This window comes from Aplidium turbinatum, chromosome 5, assembly GCF_918807975.1.
Source record: "Aplidium turbinatum chromosome 5, kaAplTurb1.1, whole genome shotgun sequence".
NCBI lineage: Eukaryota > Metazoa > Chordata > Ascidiacea > Aplousobranchia > Polyclinidae > Aplidium > Aplidium turbinatum.
In genome coordinates this window covers 37234066-37252375 of record NC_137476.1, presented here as the reverse complement: position 1 = coordinate 37252375, position 18310 = coordinate 37234066, and the positions used below count along the sequence as shown (strand labels likewise).

Below are 18310 nucleotides of genomic sequence, written 5' to 3'. Positions count from 1 at the left end.
TTTGAGATGACAAAACGTCAGAAAGTCGGTTTTTATTCTAATTTCACGAAAATAGCTTCAAAATTGACCGTTCGAACGCATATTTTTGAATTATAACATAGATTAATGCTAAACTAAACAAAAAATTACTTTTTCTCATAACATAGGGCATTTTTGAGCGTTTTTACATTTCAAAGTAATTATAGGCAGTGTCTACAATGTAGCAGTGTCAATTGCTATAATGTAGACAGTTTCATGAAAATGTCTAGCCACCTGAGACGAAATGCTTATTGTGAAGGGCAGGAAGGTGAAAATATGACCAGCGTAGGTGTAGAAAATTCGCAAAGAATAAAAATTAAAAGTCAAGAAATTTCACATTTCTACCATATTTCCTTCTGTGAAATACTTCACTACTAGAGTGGGGTGTCCTCATAAAACGCCGTGTCGCTACAGATAAGTTTAAGTAAATGAGAAATGGCATAATTTTATAATAAAACATTTATAGTTTAAAATATGAAGTTGTTATAATATATTGTTTTACGTTATTTCTACGTACTTTGTTTCTGTACTGGTCCTTGTTCTACTGATTACTTCGTTGGCGTGTTTTGTCCTTCTGGCTGTTCTCTATTTTGTGTTGCTTGTTGTTGTGAGCTACCTGCCTTCATTTTTAGTATGTTTTAAGTTGGGGTGGCCGCATTTTAAGTTGGTTAAAACTTTATCAATAAAGTCATCTTTAGTTTCATGACAGAAGTGATAAAACTAACTGTTATTTTGCCTTCAGACATTGATGAATGTGAAAACACTCCATGCGATCAAATATGTGCTGACACTCCAGGTTCCTATACCTGCAGCTGCAATGATGGCTTTGATATGAAGAATGACAAATGTATCAGTAAGTTGTTGCACTTTAGTTCAATTTGATTTTATTTCTTACCATCACAACGAAAAACAAGATATGTTTTTTGAACCGTGATTTGGGTTGGTTAAGCTTAAAACTCAAATCACCAGTTTTGGTGATCTTGAAGATCAAGATCACCAAGAATATGTGATTTTAAACATCAAGATCAGATTACCAAAACAACGTGATCTTGAAGAATAAGATTACTTTCAAGATCGCATTTTTTAAACTTAAAAAAATGAAGTTTTCAATTAATGGCTTTGAAATGAAAAATGACAAATGTGTTGGTAAGTTATCAAAAACCTTAAAAAATTGTACAATGTTATCAATGATTATCATTTTTTGTGAAGCTTTGTGTGTCTCACAATATTGCATGCCTTTCAGTAAAATTTTGAAAGCCATTCGCAGATACTCCCGTCCCACTTTTATTCCTACATACACCTAGGCTACCTCTACGCTATTCAAGGCTCATGTCACTTTATCTCATTAGCACTGAAAGATTTAAAATTATTTTAATTTTAACCAGCTGAGTTTATCGTAGACCTTATGGTCTCGCCCTCTGCTAATTCAGCAATTTCACATAGAAGCAGTGACGCTAGAAACCTGAGATTTCTTGACTTTTACTTTTTTTTCTTGCCCCAACTTTTAATCCCGATTATGTTGGTATCGGATAATTGTGAAGTTCACAATAAACCTTTTGTCACAGCCAGTTATGAAATGCAAGAAATTTGCTGATATTCAATAGCTTGATTGACAGTTTACTATTAGCATGCAGTTTCATTTTGTGTTTGTCGGCGGCGCTAAAATTCAATTCTGTACCCAAGCAGCAAAATCCGTCATTTTCACATTGATTCAATGTCGATTTTGCTGTCTGGGTAGGGAGTCGCGATCTGACCCGATATGAGTCATTCTTTGCTGGCAGACAATAATTAGAAAGGTAATTTGTTATTTGCGCAAATTGCTTTGTAGTGCAAAAAGTGCATGGAATACTGTTTGCACAGAAACGGAAAAAAAAAATTGATGAAATTCTGTGTTCAACGCAAGAAGACTTTCAAAATAAAATGTGAACTGAGAAATTTGACCAAGAAATTGCGAAAATAGGTCAAAAACCGAGTCTTTATCACCTTTTCTACCTAAAATACATAGTCACGAATATATTTTGCGAAATAAATTGATTGAAGTGATAGATATAAGGCTTTTGACCAACGGCATACTTTTTCCCGTTGTTATTTGATATAAGCCGACGGAGTAATTAGCAATAAGAGAGACGTAGACCTGATGGTCTCGGCCAGTAACTCTTGCCGCCAAAAGGAAGCAGTAACAGATACGGTTAAAGCACTGTATGATTTCCTCAGTTTTTAAGGGACAAACAAACATTGCCCTACCCCTTTCCATTACTCATGAAGACACGCGTACCGGTACCCTAAGATATCTTTGTCGCAGCTTAAGTAAAGAATATTTGAGCGAGCCAGACCAAAAATAATATTTTGTTAAAACGAAGCAAAATTGCATAGGTAAGCTGTTTCGTTTTTTAAGAGGGTGCTTAACCAAATGTCTCACTACTGAAGTTGCTATGGTAGGGGGGTGCTGCCTCAAATAATTTATATTGAAATCTTGTTGTGTTTAGTTTGCATTTTGCATATGCAAATTAAAACTATTGACATGTGATTTATTACCAACAGACATTAATGAATGTGAAAACAATCCATGCGATCAAATATGTACTGACAGTCCAGGCTCCTATTACTGCAGCTGCAACGATGACTTCGAAATGAAAGATGGAAAATGTCTTAGTACGTTATTGCACATAAACTAAGTTTGTTTGCTTGTTTGTTGTAAGCTTGCCGTTGGACAAAAAATAAAAATAAAACATAGGAACTTAAAAGAATATTTTAATATAACTTATATTTAAAAAAAATTAAAAATAATTTAATCAATACTGAACAAAGGAAGTTTATTTGAAAAACGTGACAAAAATTAATCAAACCCAATATAGAATGAGGTTGTTTTCTAGATTTTTATGCACAAAGTTTCTTGCATGATTTTGGTGACTATACGAACTCAAGCTACCACAAAATGTTAAAAGCGATAACTGCAATAAATTTTGACGTTTAGTTTATCATTATGAGTGACTTTGTTAAGGAGCGTACAAGAAACAATCTACTTGATCTAAAATTTATGTTTTGCATTTTTTTACTGCATTCAAGTCAAAAAGTATAGACTACGTAATACGTATGTATTGCAGAGCAACATGTTGATGATGATTCATTGCCAGAAGATATCTTTCCCGGTTTCAAACCGAATATTCCTTCACACAACCCAAAACCAGCCTTAGCAACTTGGACAATTTGCTTGATAGTAGGAGGGATTCTCTTCTGCATTCTCTTGGGGATGTGCTTCTGTTACTGCCGCTCAAGAAGCAATCAATACCACAATGTGTAGAACAGGAACAGCTTCATTATGAAAACACTGAAAGGTTTTTGCTGCCTTTCTAAAACTGCACATTATCGCTGTACATAAAAATTTCGCTAACACACTTGCTTAGTCAGACTAACTTCGACTATATGTGCTATAAACCTACTATAAATGGAACAGGCTACCTGGCTTTTATTTAAGTTTTGCACTGCTGCATATAGCCCGCAGTAGCACGTGGGACTAACTAAGTGTCTTGGATAACGAAACCAAAGACTGCTACTCTCTCGTAGCTTTCCAGTGTAGTCCAGGAACATCGTGAATCTGGGGTGGTAAAAGGATAATCTCTTGGCCCCTGAAGCTCACACAGCGACGTGTGACAATTAAATGAGTTAATGACTAAATAACTCAAAAAATTCACCGTAATTACAACGAAATAACTTATTAATTACAAATAATAAAAAAAGAGAAAAAGTTCTTTGATAAATTCGCAAAATTCTATTTTTCTTTCAGAACTTTTGAAACATTTGTTTCCGTTAGTAAAAGCGATATACCAAAATTTCAGATAATTTTTTTTAGGGTCAGCATTTGCTTTGAGGGTAAAGGGTCCGCCAAGACAAAAAAAGATTGAAAACCACTGTAATACTGTACAGTTTTACAGCATCCTAACTTTAATTAACATGAAATCGTTCCAATACTATAGTGAATAAGTAACAACATTGCAATTAGTATTCAAAGCTTTCTTGACCTGATGGCTATGTTGTGTAGCCTAGTCTAATTTATGGGCAATTGCAACCTATATGTGCTTCAGGCACCTTGCGTTGATTATGCAACCATTTCTTTGCATCTTTCAATTGTTAAAGAAATATTGTAGAAGTAGATAGACATGCATCTTGCAAAGCATGATCTTGATATTATAACTTTTATTCATATGAAAGCTTAATGGTTTAAGGCTTGGAAACTGTTTGTTTTTTATTCATACAAATTTTGAAAAATTTACTTGCTCTTTTTTTTCTATTCGTTTTTCTACATTTCACAACTAAGGTGTTGCGACCGTGCCTTATTTTAAACTGATTGTCCTGCTTTGGTATCATGCACGTTGTAAAGTCCGCGTTTTATCGCTTCTACCTTTTTCCTAATATACCGTATTGTTTTTCGTTGTGATGGTCAGAAATAAAACTAAACTGAACTGAACCTGACCTGAACCATTACAACTGTTTTTTTTAAGGAAAAGAGGCCTAATCAGCTTTGCCATCTTATGCTTTTTAGTTTCTTGATAACCTATCGTTTGTCAAACGAATTATTTCTTTTGTTTTATTTGTCGTTGCGAAGACTTGTAGTTATTTTTTACATGACCGTATGGCTACGCTTACAATCCGAAATAAAGTTTTGTTGCTCAAGAATTAAACAGCTGGCAGGCTACTTTTTATGGATTTGATGAAATTACAGGTATCATTACGTCACTTTTAAAAATGGTCTTCAATATTTAACCAAAAATAAAGAACCCATAATATAACAACTAAGTTCGTGTTCAGAACATGAGTTTACATATTACCTTTTTTTAGCTGTTTAGTTTTTGATTAGATTAACCCTATCTGGTATTCATTTCAAAGACGCGCGAAAAGCACGAGACGTGGCCATTTGAGCTCGCCCTGATGGCTTACAACTCAGCCGCTAAATATCGCACATTTGAGAAAATTGGCATGCACAGACTCAAATGTTTTTACTTTATATTGTAATTATTTGTTTCCGAAATAAATGCTTAGTTTGTGTATTCTTCTTCGTCGTATGAGCTGTTTTTCCGGACTATATGTTTGGGCATGATGTCATCAGCCACTCGACAGTCTCGTCATCCAGGGCCTTCAGTCCAAGCGTTCCATGTGGTGGTTGATGGATTGGGCAGTCATGGACGACATGATCTACTGTCTGGTCTGTGGCGCCACACTCGCATCCCGGTGAGGGAGCCAGGCCCCATCTGCACATGTCTGAACGAAAGCGACCGACGCCGGTTCGTAGGCGGTTAAGCCGGACCCACGCAAGTCTTGCGAGGGACATTCCCGGAGGGTGGGGATCGACCTCGGGTAGGAAATCACGGAGTCGGGAGGTGTTGTTTTGCCACTCCATGTTCCATGTGTAGTTCGTCCAGTGTGCCGCACTTATTCCAAGATCTTTAACGTTGTTCAGAAGCTGTCGTGCGGCGGGCACAAATGGGCGTCTTGATTTCAGTCGCTGCTGTCCTCCAGGTAGGCGCTGGAGTGTACTGTGGAGGAGGTGGTCGGGGTCCAGTGCGCGACGAGCAAGGGAAATCATGGCTCCTTTATGGCGAAGCTCAGCAGGTTGAATGCCTGCAAGGATGGGAAGGCAGTCCGTTGGAGTGGGACGCCGGCATTCAGTCACAGTGCGTAGTGCGTCATTGATGGCGGTGTCAATGTGACGGGTGTGAGAGCTGCGGCACCACACTGGTGCGCAGTACTCAGCGGTAGAATGGACGAGGGCCAAGGTAGCTGTGCGAAGGGTTTTCGCATCAGCTCTCCAGCCGGAACCCGCCAGCCGCCTCAAAAGTGCAACGCGCGCAGGTATTTTTTTGCGCATTGACTCCAGGTGTCGTCGGTACGTGAGTGACCTGTCCAGGGTTACGCCGAGGTAAGTGGGTTCGGCGCAGTAGGGGAGGTGTTCGTCATCGGTGGTAATGTTGATCTCACGTTTTGCTTCCTTGTTGTTTAGATGGAAGGCAGCCGACACTGTCTTTGCCTTGCTGAGCTGTAGCTTCCATTTCTGGAGATATGTTGATATACAGTAGTTGACATGTCCTGGCTTAGGTTCCTCTCCATTGACTGCCAATCTCCGGCTGGATGCAGGAGAGCCAGATCGTCTGCGTAAGCATACTTCCTGGAGATGGTGTCAGGCAGGTCATAGATGTAAGTCTTAAAGAGGAGGGGAGCCAGGACAAAGCCCTGTGGGACGCCGTTCCTGAGTCGACGTAGTCTACTTCGTCGGCCGCTACCGGTGGAAAGGGTAAAGCTGCGGTTTTGCACAAGTTCCATAATCATATGGGACGGAGTAGTTTGTGTATTCTGAATAAATATGTTACAAAAAACTCTAAAAACGCAAATTTTGTTGGCATTTAGTCATTTTATGTCCGATTTTGTTCTTTCGAATTTTAATTTTGATGATTTGTGAACATTCATAAAAATACATTGAAACAAATTATTTTTTCCTACAATAAATACAGTATTTTTCATATTCATGCTACATTAAGCAGTTTTGAGGTTATTATGATGAATTGCTCTAATGGTTCTCCGCGAGTGGTCACGGCTGCTTAGCATCGTAGACGCAGTATCTGTCATGACAAATCAAGATGAATGAAAACATAAAGTAGTTGTCGCGATCCCAGCCAGCAAATCATTTTTTTACATTGATTCAACGTTCGCAGATTGATTTTCTCGTTGAAAAAACGCTAGCTTATCACATTCTTTCCCAGCTAGCAAAATTGGTCCTTTTTACATTGATTTAACGTCTGCAGACGTCTAATCATTGTTGAAAGTGGTTGATTTACTAGCGGGGTTAGAAATAAAGGTACCGTAGCAGGATTTCCAGTCAGCTGTTTTGTCAGGCGTTTCATTTTAATGAGTGTAGCTTTCATTTCAACCTGCCAAAATATTTCAGAATCACAAAAAAACTTCTTTCTGATACCGTACCTTTTTTGGGCTGTTTAATAATAGCCTAATATAATAATAATCGGGTTTTTATTTGCGTCCATTGTGATAACTTAATAATAGTACACTGCGATCACAGATGCGATACACAATCCATTGGCTTCTGCGCCTGGATGTAACAACGTGATCTGTGGCGGCCTCAAACGCAAGAAGAAGAACAGATGCGATAGCCTACAACAGACGACAGGAAGCAGCGAAGGGCGACACATAATCTTCGAGTCAGCTGCTCCCCTTATTTTGGCTTGCTATTAAGTGTATTCGCCGAGACACAGCCGCATGCTCTTGAGTGGTGTGCTCGTTTAGTTTTTGATTAGATTAACCAGGCGTTCCAGCTATTTTGCTGCTACATTATTTTGTAGCCTCTTAGGCTACATATTATTCAGCGTAAATTGCTACGGATTTTTACAAAATTCCCCTAAGGAATCCCTATTGCAGCAGAGCTTGTGAACAAATCTTGCTTCCTATAGTCAAAATACAATAATTTTGGGTACGGTAAGCAAACTGTTCGTTTACGTTTAAATTTTGTTTACAAGTCAATGTTAGTCCCGTTGTCAAGGTTTAATGATCCAACAACCATCTTGACTAGGCTAAGTTAAATTTTATTTTAGATTAGAAATCATTAGAAAAAGATCAGCAAATAAAGGTAGTGATGTTTGGTAATAAATAAAGTTTATGTAAGCTACCTTTTGCAGCTGTAAAGGCGTCTTCGTTAGTATTTTGAAAAAAGACAAATAAAAGGTAGCCTATAAATAATTAGGCTAACAATCAAAATCTAATTAAATCTTACAGAGAGTATCACATCAAAAAGGCAAAATTATAACCATAAATAATCTAAATAAAATAAAATGTAGGCTAAACGTGTTAGCCTACTAGTTTAAAATTAACACTAAAACTCAGGGAATGTCGGTTTGACATTGCCTTATAGCCTATTCTAGCTTCTCGCATGCAGAAAACAGAGTTTGTACCACAAATTGGCCTATTATTATTGATAAAGTTGTAGCATGTGAAACACGACATTTGAAGCAACGTTTGACTGAACAAGTGTTGATATCACAGCAAGCCACTGGTAAAAAGCCGGTAAAAAGCTATGGATCTGAAAGAGAAATAAATTGTGACAGGAGTTGAACACTGTTATACTTCAGCACTGCATGAATTAAGTATTTTTATAATGCTTAGATTTGTAGAGGACGCAACGCGTTATTGAAAGAAACGCCTGTTCAGTGTTCATACGTCGCTACTAGAGTGACGACAACACCACTGGGCAGGATAGTGTAGAGGGGGATCACTGATCAGGACACATGGTCTTCCACGTCTGTTTCAAATTACTCTACCATTTTCCATTATTCAGCTGATCACGCTGGTCGCACTGATCAACTATTTTGATTGACTTTACGATCGTTCCTTATCAGACTAGCATTGGGCTGTTATCATGTCAGCAAGTAGAAAGTGAAGTAACTTTTCATTGAAGTAGAAATTACCTCGTGGGGGCCTATTTCTATTAGATTATTCAGCTGAAAGTGTACCTTTGTTCTGTACTATCAAAATTATTCTCTATTCAGTTCTGTTGGAAGCGAGCTACTAAGACGTGTGTCTAGTAGCCTACTGTTCTATGGTGTTTGAAACTCATCTTTTGTATCCAGTTCCAAGTGATTTGTTAAGCGGACGCTTCTTCTTGCGGCGGTGATGCAGCCGTGTCGCGTGAAATTTTAACTGTGTAAACCGCGCCACGAAGGCATCGCGGAAAAAAAATTGACGATTTAAATAAAACTAGGTTAAAACTGTGAAAAAGTATTGTTTTAAGTCACTTGTGCTTATCTGGCAACACCATTGATTTTTCAATTTTATTTTTCCTCTGACAAGTGGGCAGCAGTGATGCCACTCTTGATGTAATTACATCAAATTTGATGTTTTTTGGGTAACTTTTTGATGTTTTTGCCCAAAAATTTGATGTTAAGCGATTTGGTGTTAACTAGCGCAGACTAAATAAAATATAATCAATTTGGTGAATTCAATAACTTTAAAAGGACAGCTTCTAGCTCGCCAACTTGTATCCCAAACCCAAAGTAGTGGAAGCTGCACCAGCTGGCAACCATCAAATAGGCTAGTGGAAGTTATGAGCAATGGTGGTCCACGTAAAAGATACATGAGCATGATGAGCCGTTGTGAAGAAAACTGATAGGCTGGTTGTAGTATCTAAAATGAAGACATTAAGGGCCATATTTTAAAACCTTACTTGAGCTCAAGTCGGCCTTGACTAAAAATTCGACCCCACGAAGTAGGCTAAAGTGTAATACCAAAATGATACTTTAACTTGATGTTTCGTAACTAGCCAATTGCTGGACTTCATTCATCATAAATGATGCATTTTGTAAAATCAGTTTTGCATTACATCTGAAGTGAGTCAAACTTGAAGTCGAGTAGGGTTTTAAAATACAGGCCTAAGTTGTCTATAGGCCTACTGTAGGTAAGCTTATTGCAAATATCAGCCGCCAAAATTAAAAAGGTCCGCATTGAAAGCGTACTCACTGGTCTACACGATTTTTGCTCTAGGCCTATGAACTTTGAAAACTGATTTAGAGCAATTTTGGGGTGCTGAATCCGACTCTTAGTTACCTCAGATTTATCCTATCATGTCAGGTTTGTGAGATAACAGCAAATTGTTACTTTTGTCAAAAGTGGAAGATTTGATGTTGCGTTTGTTGCACGTATACACATTGTGCTATATCCAGAAATCCAGGCCATGTGGTGCATAAGTAGCTGAAATACACCCACCGACTATAATTATGATACCAATTTGTTGTCTAAGCAACATTATTAACAAGGCAGTAATAACAAACTAAAAGGGAAGCTAAAAGTATAACTGAACCCCTCCTCCGTCAATGTTTTGCATGAAACCACAAAGATTTAAGCAGGCCTATGTCAATGCTTGTCCAGTAACCTTATTTAGGCTGTTTTGGCCTGTCTAACACTAACCTTTCGTTATAGCACTGCATATGTTGGTAGTAAACGCAACGCCAAATCTTCCACTTTTGATAAAAGTAACAATTTGTTGTTATTATATCTCACAAACCTGACATGATAGGACTAAACTGAGGTCAGATTCGGATTCAGCACCCCAAAATTACTCTAAATCAGTTTTCAAAGTTTTGGAGCAAAAATCTTTTTTGTAGACCAGTGTTATTTTAGTTGCATATAAAATTCAGTTAGCCAAGTAGTGATTCTTGAAAACATGTTTTTTAAATAAACCTTTAATTAAATTTTACGAAGAAAGTCTAGATTTAATGTAATTGTTATCTTTTTTTATCATTTTATTGGCAAAACGCACCCGAGCTTTCAATTTGATGTTTTAATCTTGAATTTGATGTTTTTTATGAAAAAATTTGATGTTTTATTACTTGATGTGAGTGGCAACGCCAACGCTTCTATTTCTATCACAAGTGCTGCAACATTATTTTAGTCAAAGGCAAAGAGTTCATATTTTTTTTGCAGATAATCAAGTTGACAAAAGTTTTTAAGGTGGGCTTTTATAGGTTAGCGGCAAGAACAGACACGTTCCTTATAAAAAGAGTGATACTTGTGTAACCTAGTGATGTTTCAGATGACAGCAATTTTATTGTGAAATGTGATACAAGACTGTTCAAAGATAGGAAGCATGTCATTTAGAATATATCAGAAGAAAAAGAATTACAGAGAAAAGTTTTAGCAAATTTACTTAAAGTACAGGACCCAGCATTCAACGAAAGGCAAATCAGATAAGCTACGGTACCGGTAGGCCTACTGGTATCAAGGACCATGGACAATAAGTGCTGTAAGTTACTCTTATAGGCCTACTGGTAGCATAAACAAATTTGCCATGCACTTGTGCAAGTACACTATCGCTTTCAGATTTTTTGCGGTGCGATCGCCCGGCGCACGTGTGACATTTTCAAATTCTGTGCGGTCACACATTTGCAGTCCGTCATAAGTAACGTACAGATATTTCCTGCCCACCACACCATTAAAATGAACTCACTATTGCCTATAGAATAGAAAAACTAAATGACAGTGGGAGATGTAAAGCGAGCGATGTCCAGAATGAAAGCAGGAAAAGCAGCTGGGCCAATTTGCATACAAATTGAAGCATTTTGTTTGTGCAATATTAACCAATAAGCATACCTAAGCGAAGATTCGTAATGACATGATGAATGGGGAAGAAATACCAACAAAAGATGTAGAAAAAGGGATGCAACCTAGTTTGTACCCTGAAAAGATCGAGAGAAAAAATTAAAAAAAGCCGAAGTCGCTGATTGCAGTTTTCGCAAACAAACAAAAACTCTAACATTACCGGAAATTTTAAAATGTTTGCGGAAACTCCGATCAACCCTAACCCTTTTAAAATGTTTTCGGAAACTGCGATCAGCGACTTCAGCAAACTCTTTAGGATCATTACTGGAAATTTTAAAATGTTTGCGGAAACTGCAGAAAAACGGTTCTATTTTTTCTCTCGATCTTTTCAGTTTGTTTGTTTGCGGAAACTCCGATCAGCGACTTCGGCAAACTCTTAGGATCATTACCGGAAATTTTAAAATGTTTGCGGAAACTGCAGAAAAACGGTTCTATTTTTTCTCTCGATCTTTTCAGTTTGTTTGTTTGCGGAAACTCCGATCAGCGACTTCGGCAAACTCTTAGGATCATTACCGGAAATTTTAAAATGTTTGCGGAAAAACGGAAGCTCCGATCAGCGACTTCGGCTTTGTTCAATTTTTTTCTCTTGATCTTTTCAGGGTGAAAATTTTAAAATGTTTGCGGAAACTGCGATCAGCGACTTCGGCTTTTTTTAATTTTTTCTCTCGATCATTTCAGGGTACGAGCTAGGTTGCAACCTCGAAAAAGTGTGCTTGTACCACTATATAATATATACAAAGGTAAAACCTGGGTAGTGGGTTGGGTATGACAAAAAGATACTTAGACATTAGACAACAATGTAATGAGTTAGAGCAGTAGGATAATTTATGTTGCAAAGAACTGTAGTAGATTACCACTTTAAAACCGCAGCCTACTTTCTTCCAAATTTGACCATGTCAAGATGTTTTGTAGGCTTCTGGCTTACCCATATTATATAATACACATGGGTCAGATGCATCAATTTTGTACCCTGTAGTCTCCAGAACGCATTTTTGCAGTTTTGTTATTTCTCAAGGTTTCAGTCTATTTTTTTAGGCTTTAAGTTACAGTTTAGATATGTGCCCCCCTATGTAACGCTATTTTTCAATGGAAATTGTTAACTTCTTAGTAAAAACTTTGGATTTATCACAAAATTGCCCACTTTTTTTGGATTTTTCACGTTTTTAGTTCTGTAATTCCCTTGTGATTTTTCACAGGCACTGCAGTGCTAAACTGACTTTTATTTAACACTGTGCAGCTTTAGCTACATTTTAATGTTGAAATGACACTGGCTTTACAATTTTGGCCTTGTATTTTTCTCAATTTTACAAATCTGCAATTTTGGCTCCACTATGTTGTAGTCTCCAGAACGACCCATGGTACTACTCTACCAATGCCTACTCTGTGCTCGTGTTTGGGTGTAGAATGATGCAGATTTATATATAAACAAACCTACAAAACAAAAAAACTGATTTACTAAAAAAGTGTGATAATAGTTCACTCTTCTATGGAAGCTATTTAGCCTGGCTCCAAAATTGTGTAGTCTCCAGAACAAACTTTAACAAAAAATTTATGCTTCCCTGTTTAAAATGGCAAACATTTTTCCAGTATGTGATGGACTAGTATGCTCACTTGGCAGGATTTCATAGAGAAGACTCGCAATAAATAAAAGATTAGGAATTTATTTGTTATTGAATTTGTCTGTAGTCTCCAGAACACTGTAGTCTCCAGAACTTCTTTTTTTTTTTTTTTTTTTTTGTAAAACCAGTAAGCACTCTTTTGTACAGTTATTTTTACATGTAATGTTACAATAAAAGTTGCTCATAAGAAATGATACCTGTTGAAGCATTCTGTAACCTATTTTTGATCCTAGAGAACATAGATACAGTTAAAGTTGTTAAATTTTAATTTAGCTGTGATTGTGAGGTGCTTTTTACGCATATTTGATTGGCAATGGCTTCATATGAAAAAAGTACTTTAAAGACAAGGAAATTCAGAGAGCGTCTTTGCAAAAATGTATAAGAACAGTTACAGTTTAAAGACAGAGATTCACAAAGGAAGCGATTGGTTTATGCAGAAAAAATAAAGGCACCGCCTCATGATCTTGCGTATCATAGAAACATGAAAAGGGAAAAAATGATAGCATACAGAGAGAAGAAGAAGATGCAGCAGTTGAAAAATACGACTATGAACACCTCTGATGTGAATTTAGGAAAATTTAGCTGTCTTCTCTCAAAAATTTTTTGGTATTAAAACTTATCAGTAGCCAAAATTTAATTTGTAGTCTCCAGAACAAAAAAATCTTCTTTTCTCATGGTAGCCTACTTACCAAATACATTATAACTATTGCTAGCATATGATTTATTACTACCTTGAGGTCAAACAATACATGACTTTGGCTGAAGTATCAGAATATTTAGGTACATTATCGCACAACTGCAGTAAACCTGCTAGAAACTGATAAAATGGGTATACTCACACTGATATTTAATTTTCAGTATAAAAACATGATATTTTTTGGGGGCAGTCTTTTGATTTAGTTGGTAGAGAAGTATCTCAAGACTTTTAAATCAAAATTTTATGGCAACAAGCATTCTGAATTTTTTCTCCGTTCTGGAGACTACAGGTACAAAATTGATGCATCTGACCCACATGTGCTTTTTCTTGGCACATCATTTCGATTACCCTTCAGTTGTGTGATTCCTTTGCAAGAAAAATTAATTGTTATAATTTTACCTTTCAGCATGTATCACCATGAAAAGATTTCAGTAAAGCTTAAAGTTCCTGAAATATGCAAACCTTATGACATCATTGACCAAGATAATTTGAAATGTGCTTCAGTCACCAAAGAATGTCATCCGTATTTGGAAACTCTAAACAGATATAACATATATGTCATAAACATTTCCAAAGCAAAGCAGCTTTGAATGTTCAAAAAGTTTAATTGAGGGAATGACCTTGTTGCAATTTGTATGGTAAAACTTTGAAATGCAACTTTAGATTGGAAAGCCATCAGTGAATGCACCCTGATCAAAAACCATATCGATGTGATATTTGAGAAAAGTCGTTTTCGCAATCTGGTGGTTTGAAATTGCATAAGCTATCTCATTATGGTGAAAAATCATAATTGTAAATCTGATGTTTGTGAAAACTCGTTCACACATGGATGCTTTAAATCAGCACAAACGGCTTCATACTTTAATTACATTTTTCAGTTCAAGTTTAAATTCAAGTATCAGCATGAATGTTGTTGTCAAATATTAAAACGTCTGAGCAATGACTGCAACTTTCAGGAAGTCATGGATATCATATGGTATATTGAAGCACGGAATGGCCCGTTTCGGCTAGTCCGATTTGGCTATTTACCTATTCGGCTACAGTCCGATTCGGCTAGTCCGATTCGGCTACAGTTTTGAATTGTATTTTGTATTTTATTCCACCGAATCGGACTGTAGCCGAATAGGGAAATAGCCGAATCGGACTAGCCGAATAGTAGCAGACCCATTGAAGCAAATTGCTTCATTCTTGTGACAAACCATATATATAATTGTCGTAATTGTGAAAAGTTATTTATGCAGTCTGGTAATTTCGAAATCTCACTTGCTAACTCACTCTGGTGAAAAACTACACAGATGTGGTGTTTGTCACAAATTAATTTCATCCATGGGTAACTTAAATCAACACAAACGACTTAAACAGAAATATATATATAATATAAAGTAAACCGACAAATGCGTGGAGGTTTTGAAGAAACTTTAATGTAGCTTAAATAGTTCTTGCACATTTCAATTAATTTTTATCCTGTAGCTAGCCTAACATCTTGGGTATGTACTCCCAAAAAATTACGTCATTTCCGGTTCGCGTTTTTAAGCAGGTAATTAAAGACACACTACCCTCATTTTCACTTAAAAATATGAATGCGTGACGCCTATTAGGGATATGCGCACGCGGAATACCATTGCGTGGAAACCACTTAAATAAATAGGTTTACATTAGCTATTGCACAATCGAATGAATGAATAACGGCTCACAGGGCTTAGGGACGTCGGAACTCTTTTCCTGTGACCCCAGCAGTGCCGGTCTTAGGGTATTTCGGGCCCTGTGCGGAATATGCTTTGTGGGCCCCAATGACAATTATCCAATTCAGTAGCGTAGCTAGGTATTTTGAAAGGGGAGGGAGGTTTGAAGGCCGGCGGGCGAAGCTTGACGGCGTGTTCGCCAAAAGCGACCCCCAGTGGCAGGGGGTCTTGGGGGCCTCCCACAGAAAATTTTGAAAAATTATTTTAAATTTGGTGCATTTTCAGAGCATGTTCAGGGCTGCGATTTTTGCCTTTTTCGGTGACGAGGTCACTCGACACGCGCCATCACTATTCGACAAACGCCGTGCCTTACTAAAAAGGAAAAAAAAAGGAAATAAAAAAAACTGAGAGAGGACTAAACGTAGTCAGGTCGATGAACAATCGGGGGAGGGGGGGGAGGCATCACGTGATGCAATCATAAGAGTGCTGACTTACGTAAACTTTCTTGCGCCAGGTACTTCAAAGCAAGGTCTAAAAGTGACGCTTCACACGAGAAACTCCCAAGGCGTCAGCGCCGCCATTTTGAACACTGCGAGAGAATGCTTTGATCGAAGTTCCAACGCCTGGCATCAAACATTTCGCCACACACGTTTTGTGCTATTCGACACAACGGGTTTCTTTTATAGATAAAATAACCGAAGTAGGCTACTTTAATTGTCAACGTGTTTGCAAGTTTGTATTTATGTCTGACTTATGCACTTGTTGTTCCAAGCTTGCAGAAATGTTTTGCAATGTGAATAAAGAATAGTAGACAAGTAAACACGGTTGCAACTTGACTTCCATCCACTAAAAGGGTTTCTGTGATTACGTAATGGGCGATTTTGCATTCACAAAAGCACACAACCCAGCTGGCAAAACCCGTCGTTTTTACATTGATTCAACGTCTGGAGACGTTGAATCGAAAAAACGAGAAGCGAAAAATATACTAGAGTAATCTATCACGAGTCACGACCGCACTGTTTGATTTGTAGTGATGTAATAATACCAAAAGTAGCGATACGCACGCTGTTACGTTAAATCACGTTAAATAACTCAGAGGGAAAAGTAAGTTAATTTTGGGTTGATTCAACGTTCGAGTCAGCACAAATCTATTTAATTTTCCTGGCGGGTTACATTGCGTACCCAGACAGCAAAAATCATCATTTTTACATTGATTCAACGTCTACAGACGTGAAGTCAATGCAAAAATAACGAATTTTGCTGCCTGCGTAACAATGCCCAAGAAGAAATTTACGTTTGTTTTACATTAATTCGACATCTAGCGACTTTGAATTATCATAAAATAACGTTAATTGTTCAACCAGGTACCGGTAACAAATTAATATCTCACTGCGAGATGATTGCCTCGATTTACGTTTACACTAACATAATTTCGGCACAATTGAGATACTGCGAGCAAACACAACACGAGTCTGTTTGATAAAGAACTAGTTGTCACAATCGGAATCATAAGACGCTGTATGGAAGGATGAAAAGCTGTCGCATCGTCACTGGAATACTTGAAGACGCAAAACTGCCCGTTCATGAACGCGCAATGCCATATGATCAGAAGCATTATTTTTCTTTTCTGCCGAAGAACCGTTTATCTGATTTCGTATTACTTTTTTAACTTGACCCCGTAGCTTTTCTAATTCCGATTTGTTTCCGTCATAAAATTCTTTACAAATTTTGCAAAATACCACACTAACTTTTCCTTCTGTTTGATAATCTATAGCAGGTAAATTCCACTTTTTAACTGTATCTTCTTTCACGATGATTTATATTCGCAACGACACCGGTAAACAATAAGCATTCACGGAAAAAATAACATTTGCGTAACAATTAAGCCAGTATTCATAAAGTGGCAAACTTTTTACAGTTCACAATTGAGCATTGTCAGCGCATAAAATAGCTTGCGTGATGCTCTGGGCTACCGCCGTGTGACACGCGATGAAGAAGCGCATAAAATTTCGTTTGATTAAACAATAAAGCATACGGCAATTATCGCAGCAATCCAACGTGTGTTGATTTGGCGACGGCAATGTTTTTGCCGTCGTAGATGGAATCACTCAACCAGCGTTAAAAACTTAAAGTAAGTGACTCAGATACCACACAACTTGTGCGGTAACTCGCGGCCAAACGCTTATAATCTGACTCTTGTGGCGTCATATTACTATTCGACAAACAAGCGTAGAATTTTTGGTCGTTCGACAAAAAAGAAAAAATCGCAGCCCTGAGCATGTTCAACAAAAATTTGGGTATGAAACTGTCTAACTGTCTCTATGTTTTTTGCATTTTCTGAGTAAATTACGGGCCCTGTATGATCGCACGGTTTGCACACCCCAAAGACAGGCACTTCCCTCGGACCCGGAGGGCATTGGTATTTCATTGAATTAATACTCCTTGTTGAATTGGTATATATTTCATTAAATGGATAAAGGAAAATTGCTCTCCTGAATATTTTACGTCATTCTTTTTCCTTACAGACTGGCTACTTCAGTGAATCAGCAGGCAGACATCAAGTAGCCTACGCAAGTTGAATACCGGCAAGCTACTAAGAAGATTAGTTGGTTCCTTTTCGCCGCTTCCTATCGTCTGTTGTATCGCATCTGTGATCGCACTGTATATATTGCTTGATATCGCAATGGGCGCAAATAAAAACCTGATGATTGGATTGTTTTAAACCAACCATAAAAGTCGAACCAGCGTCGCTTGATCTGATTTGATTGAATCTTTATTAGTCCAGTCGTTGAAGGGTTTTACCTTGACTTAATTGGTGTAAAGCTGAAATTTTGAACATTGGTTCTGTTCATTGTGTACAATGACCAAAAAAAAATCCCCGTCAAAATTTTTTGGTGAAAAAAAGTTATCCACTATTTTCGAAATTCCGCCATTTTGAAAAAAATGGCGGATGTACAAATAGTGAATTATTCAATTTTTATGAAATTATTGTTAGTGTTGGTGCTCATTTAAAAGTAAATTTCATACTGCATACTGCAATTATTTCACATTGGCAAAGTTTTGGTCCACCGTGATTGCCGGAGGAAGTTTACGGATACACGGAAAAAGGGTTCAGGGAAAATGCCTGCAAAGAAATTACGATC

At 37.4% G+C, this 18310-nt stretch overlaps 1 protein-coding gene across 5 annotated transcripts in view; it reads left to right on the top strand.

Moving 5' to 3' along the window:
- The window catches only part of LOC145771276 (uncharacterized), a 51374-nt gene extending 46306 nt beyond the window's left edge, over positions 1 to 5068 (top strand). For 3 of the 5 annotated variants that reach the window (XM_082583013.1, XM_082583014.1, XM_082583012.1), the window contains 3 exons: positions 761 to 871; positions 2560 to 2670; positions 3123 to 5068. In XM_082583013.1, the coding sequence (XP_082439139.1) occupies positions 761 to 871; positions 2560 to 2670; positions 3123 to 3319 (419 nt within the window). In that variant the 3' untranslated portion in view covers positions 3320 to 5068. The remainder of the gene's footprint in view (positions 1 to 760; positions 872 to 2559; positions 2671 to 3122) is intronic. The other 2 variants (XM_082583015.1, XM_082583016.1) reach the window with 2 other exon arrangements.
- The last annotated feature ends 13242 nt before the right edge of the window (positions 5069 to 18310 follow it).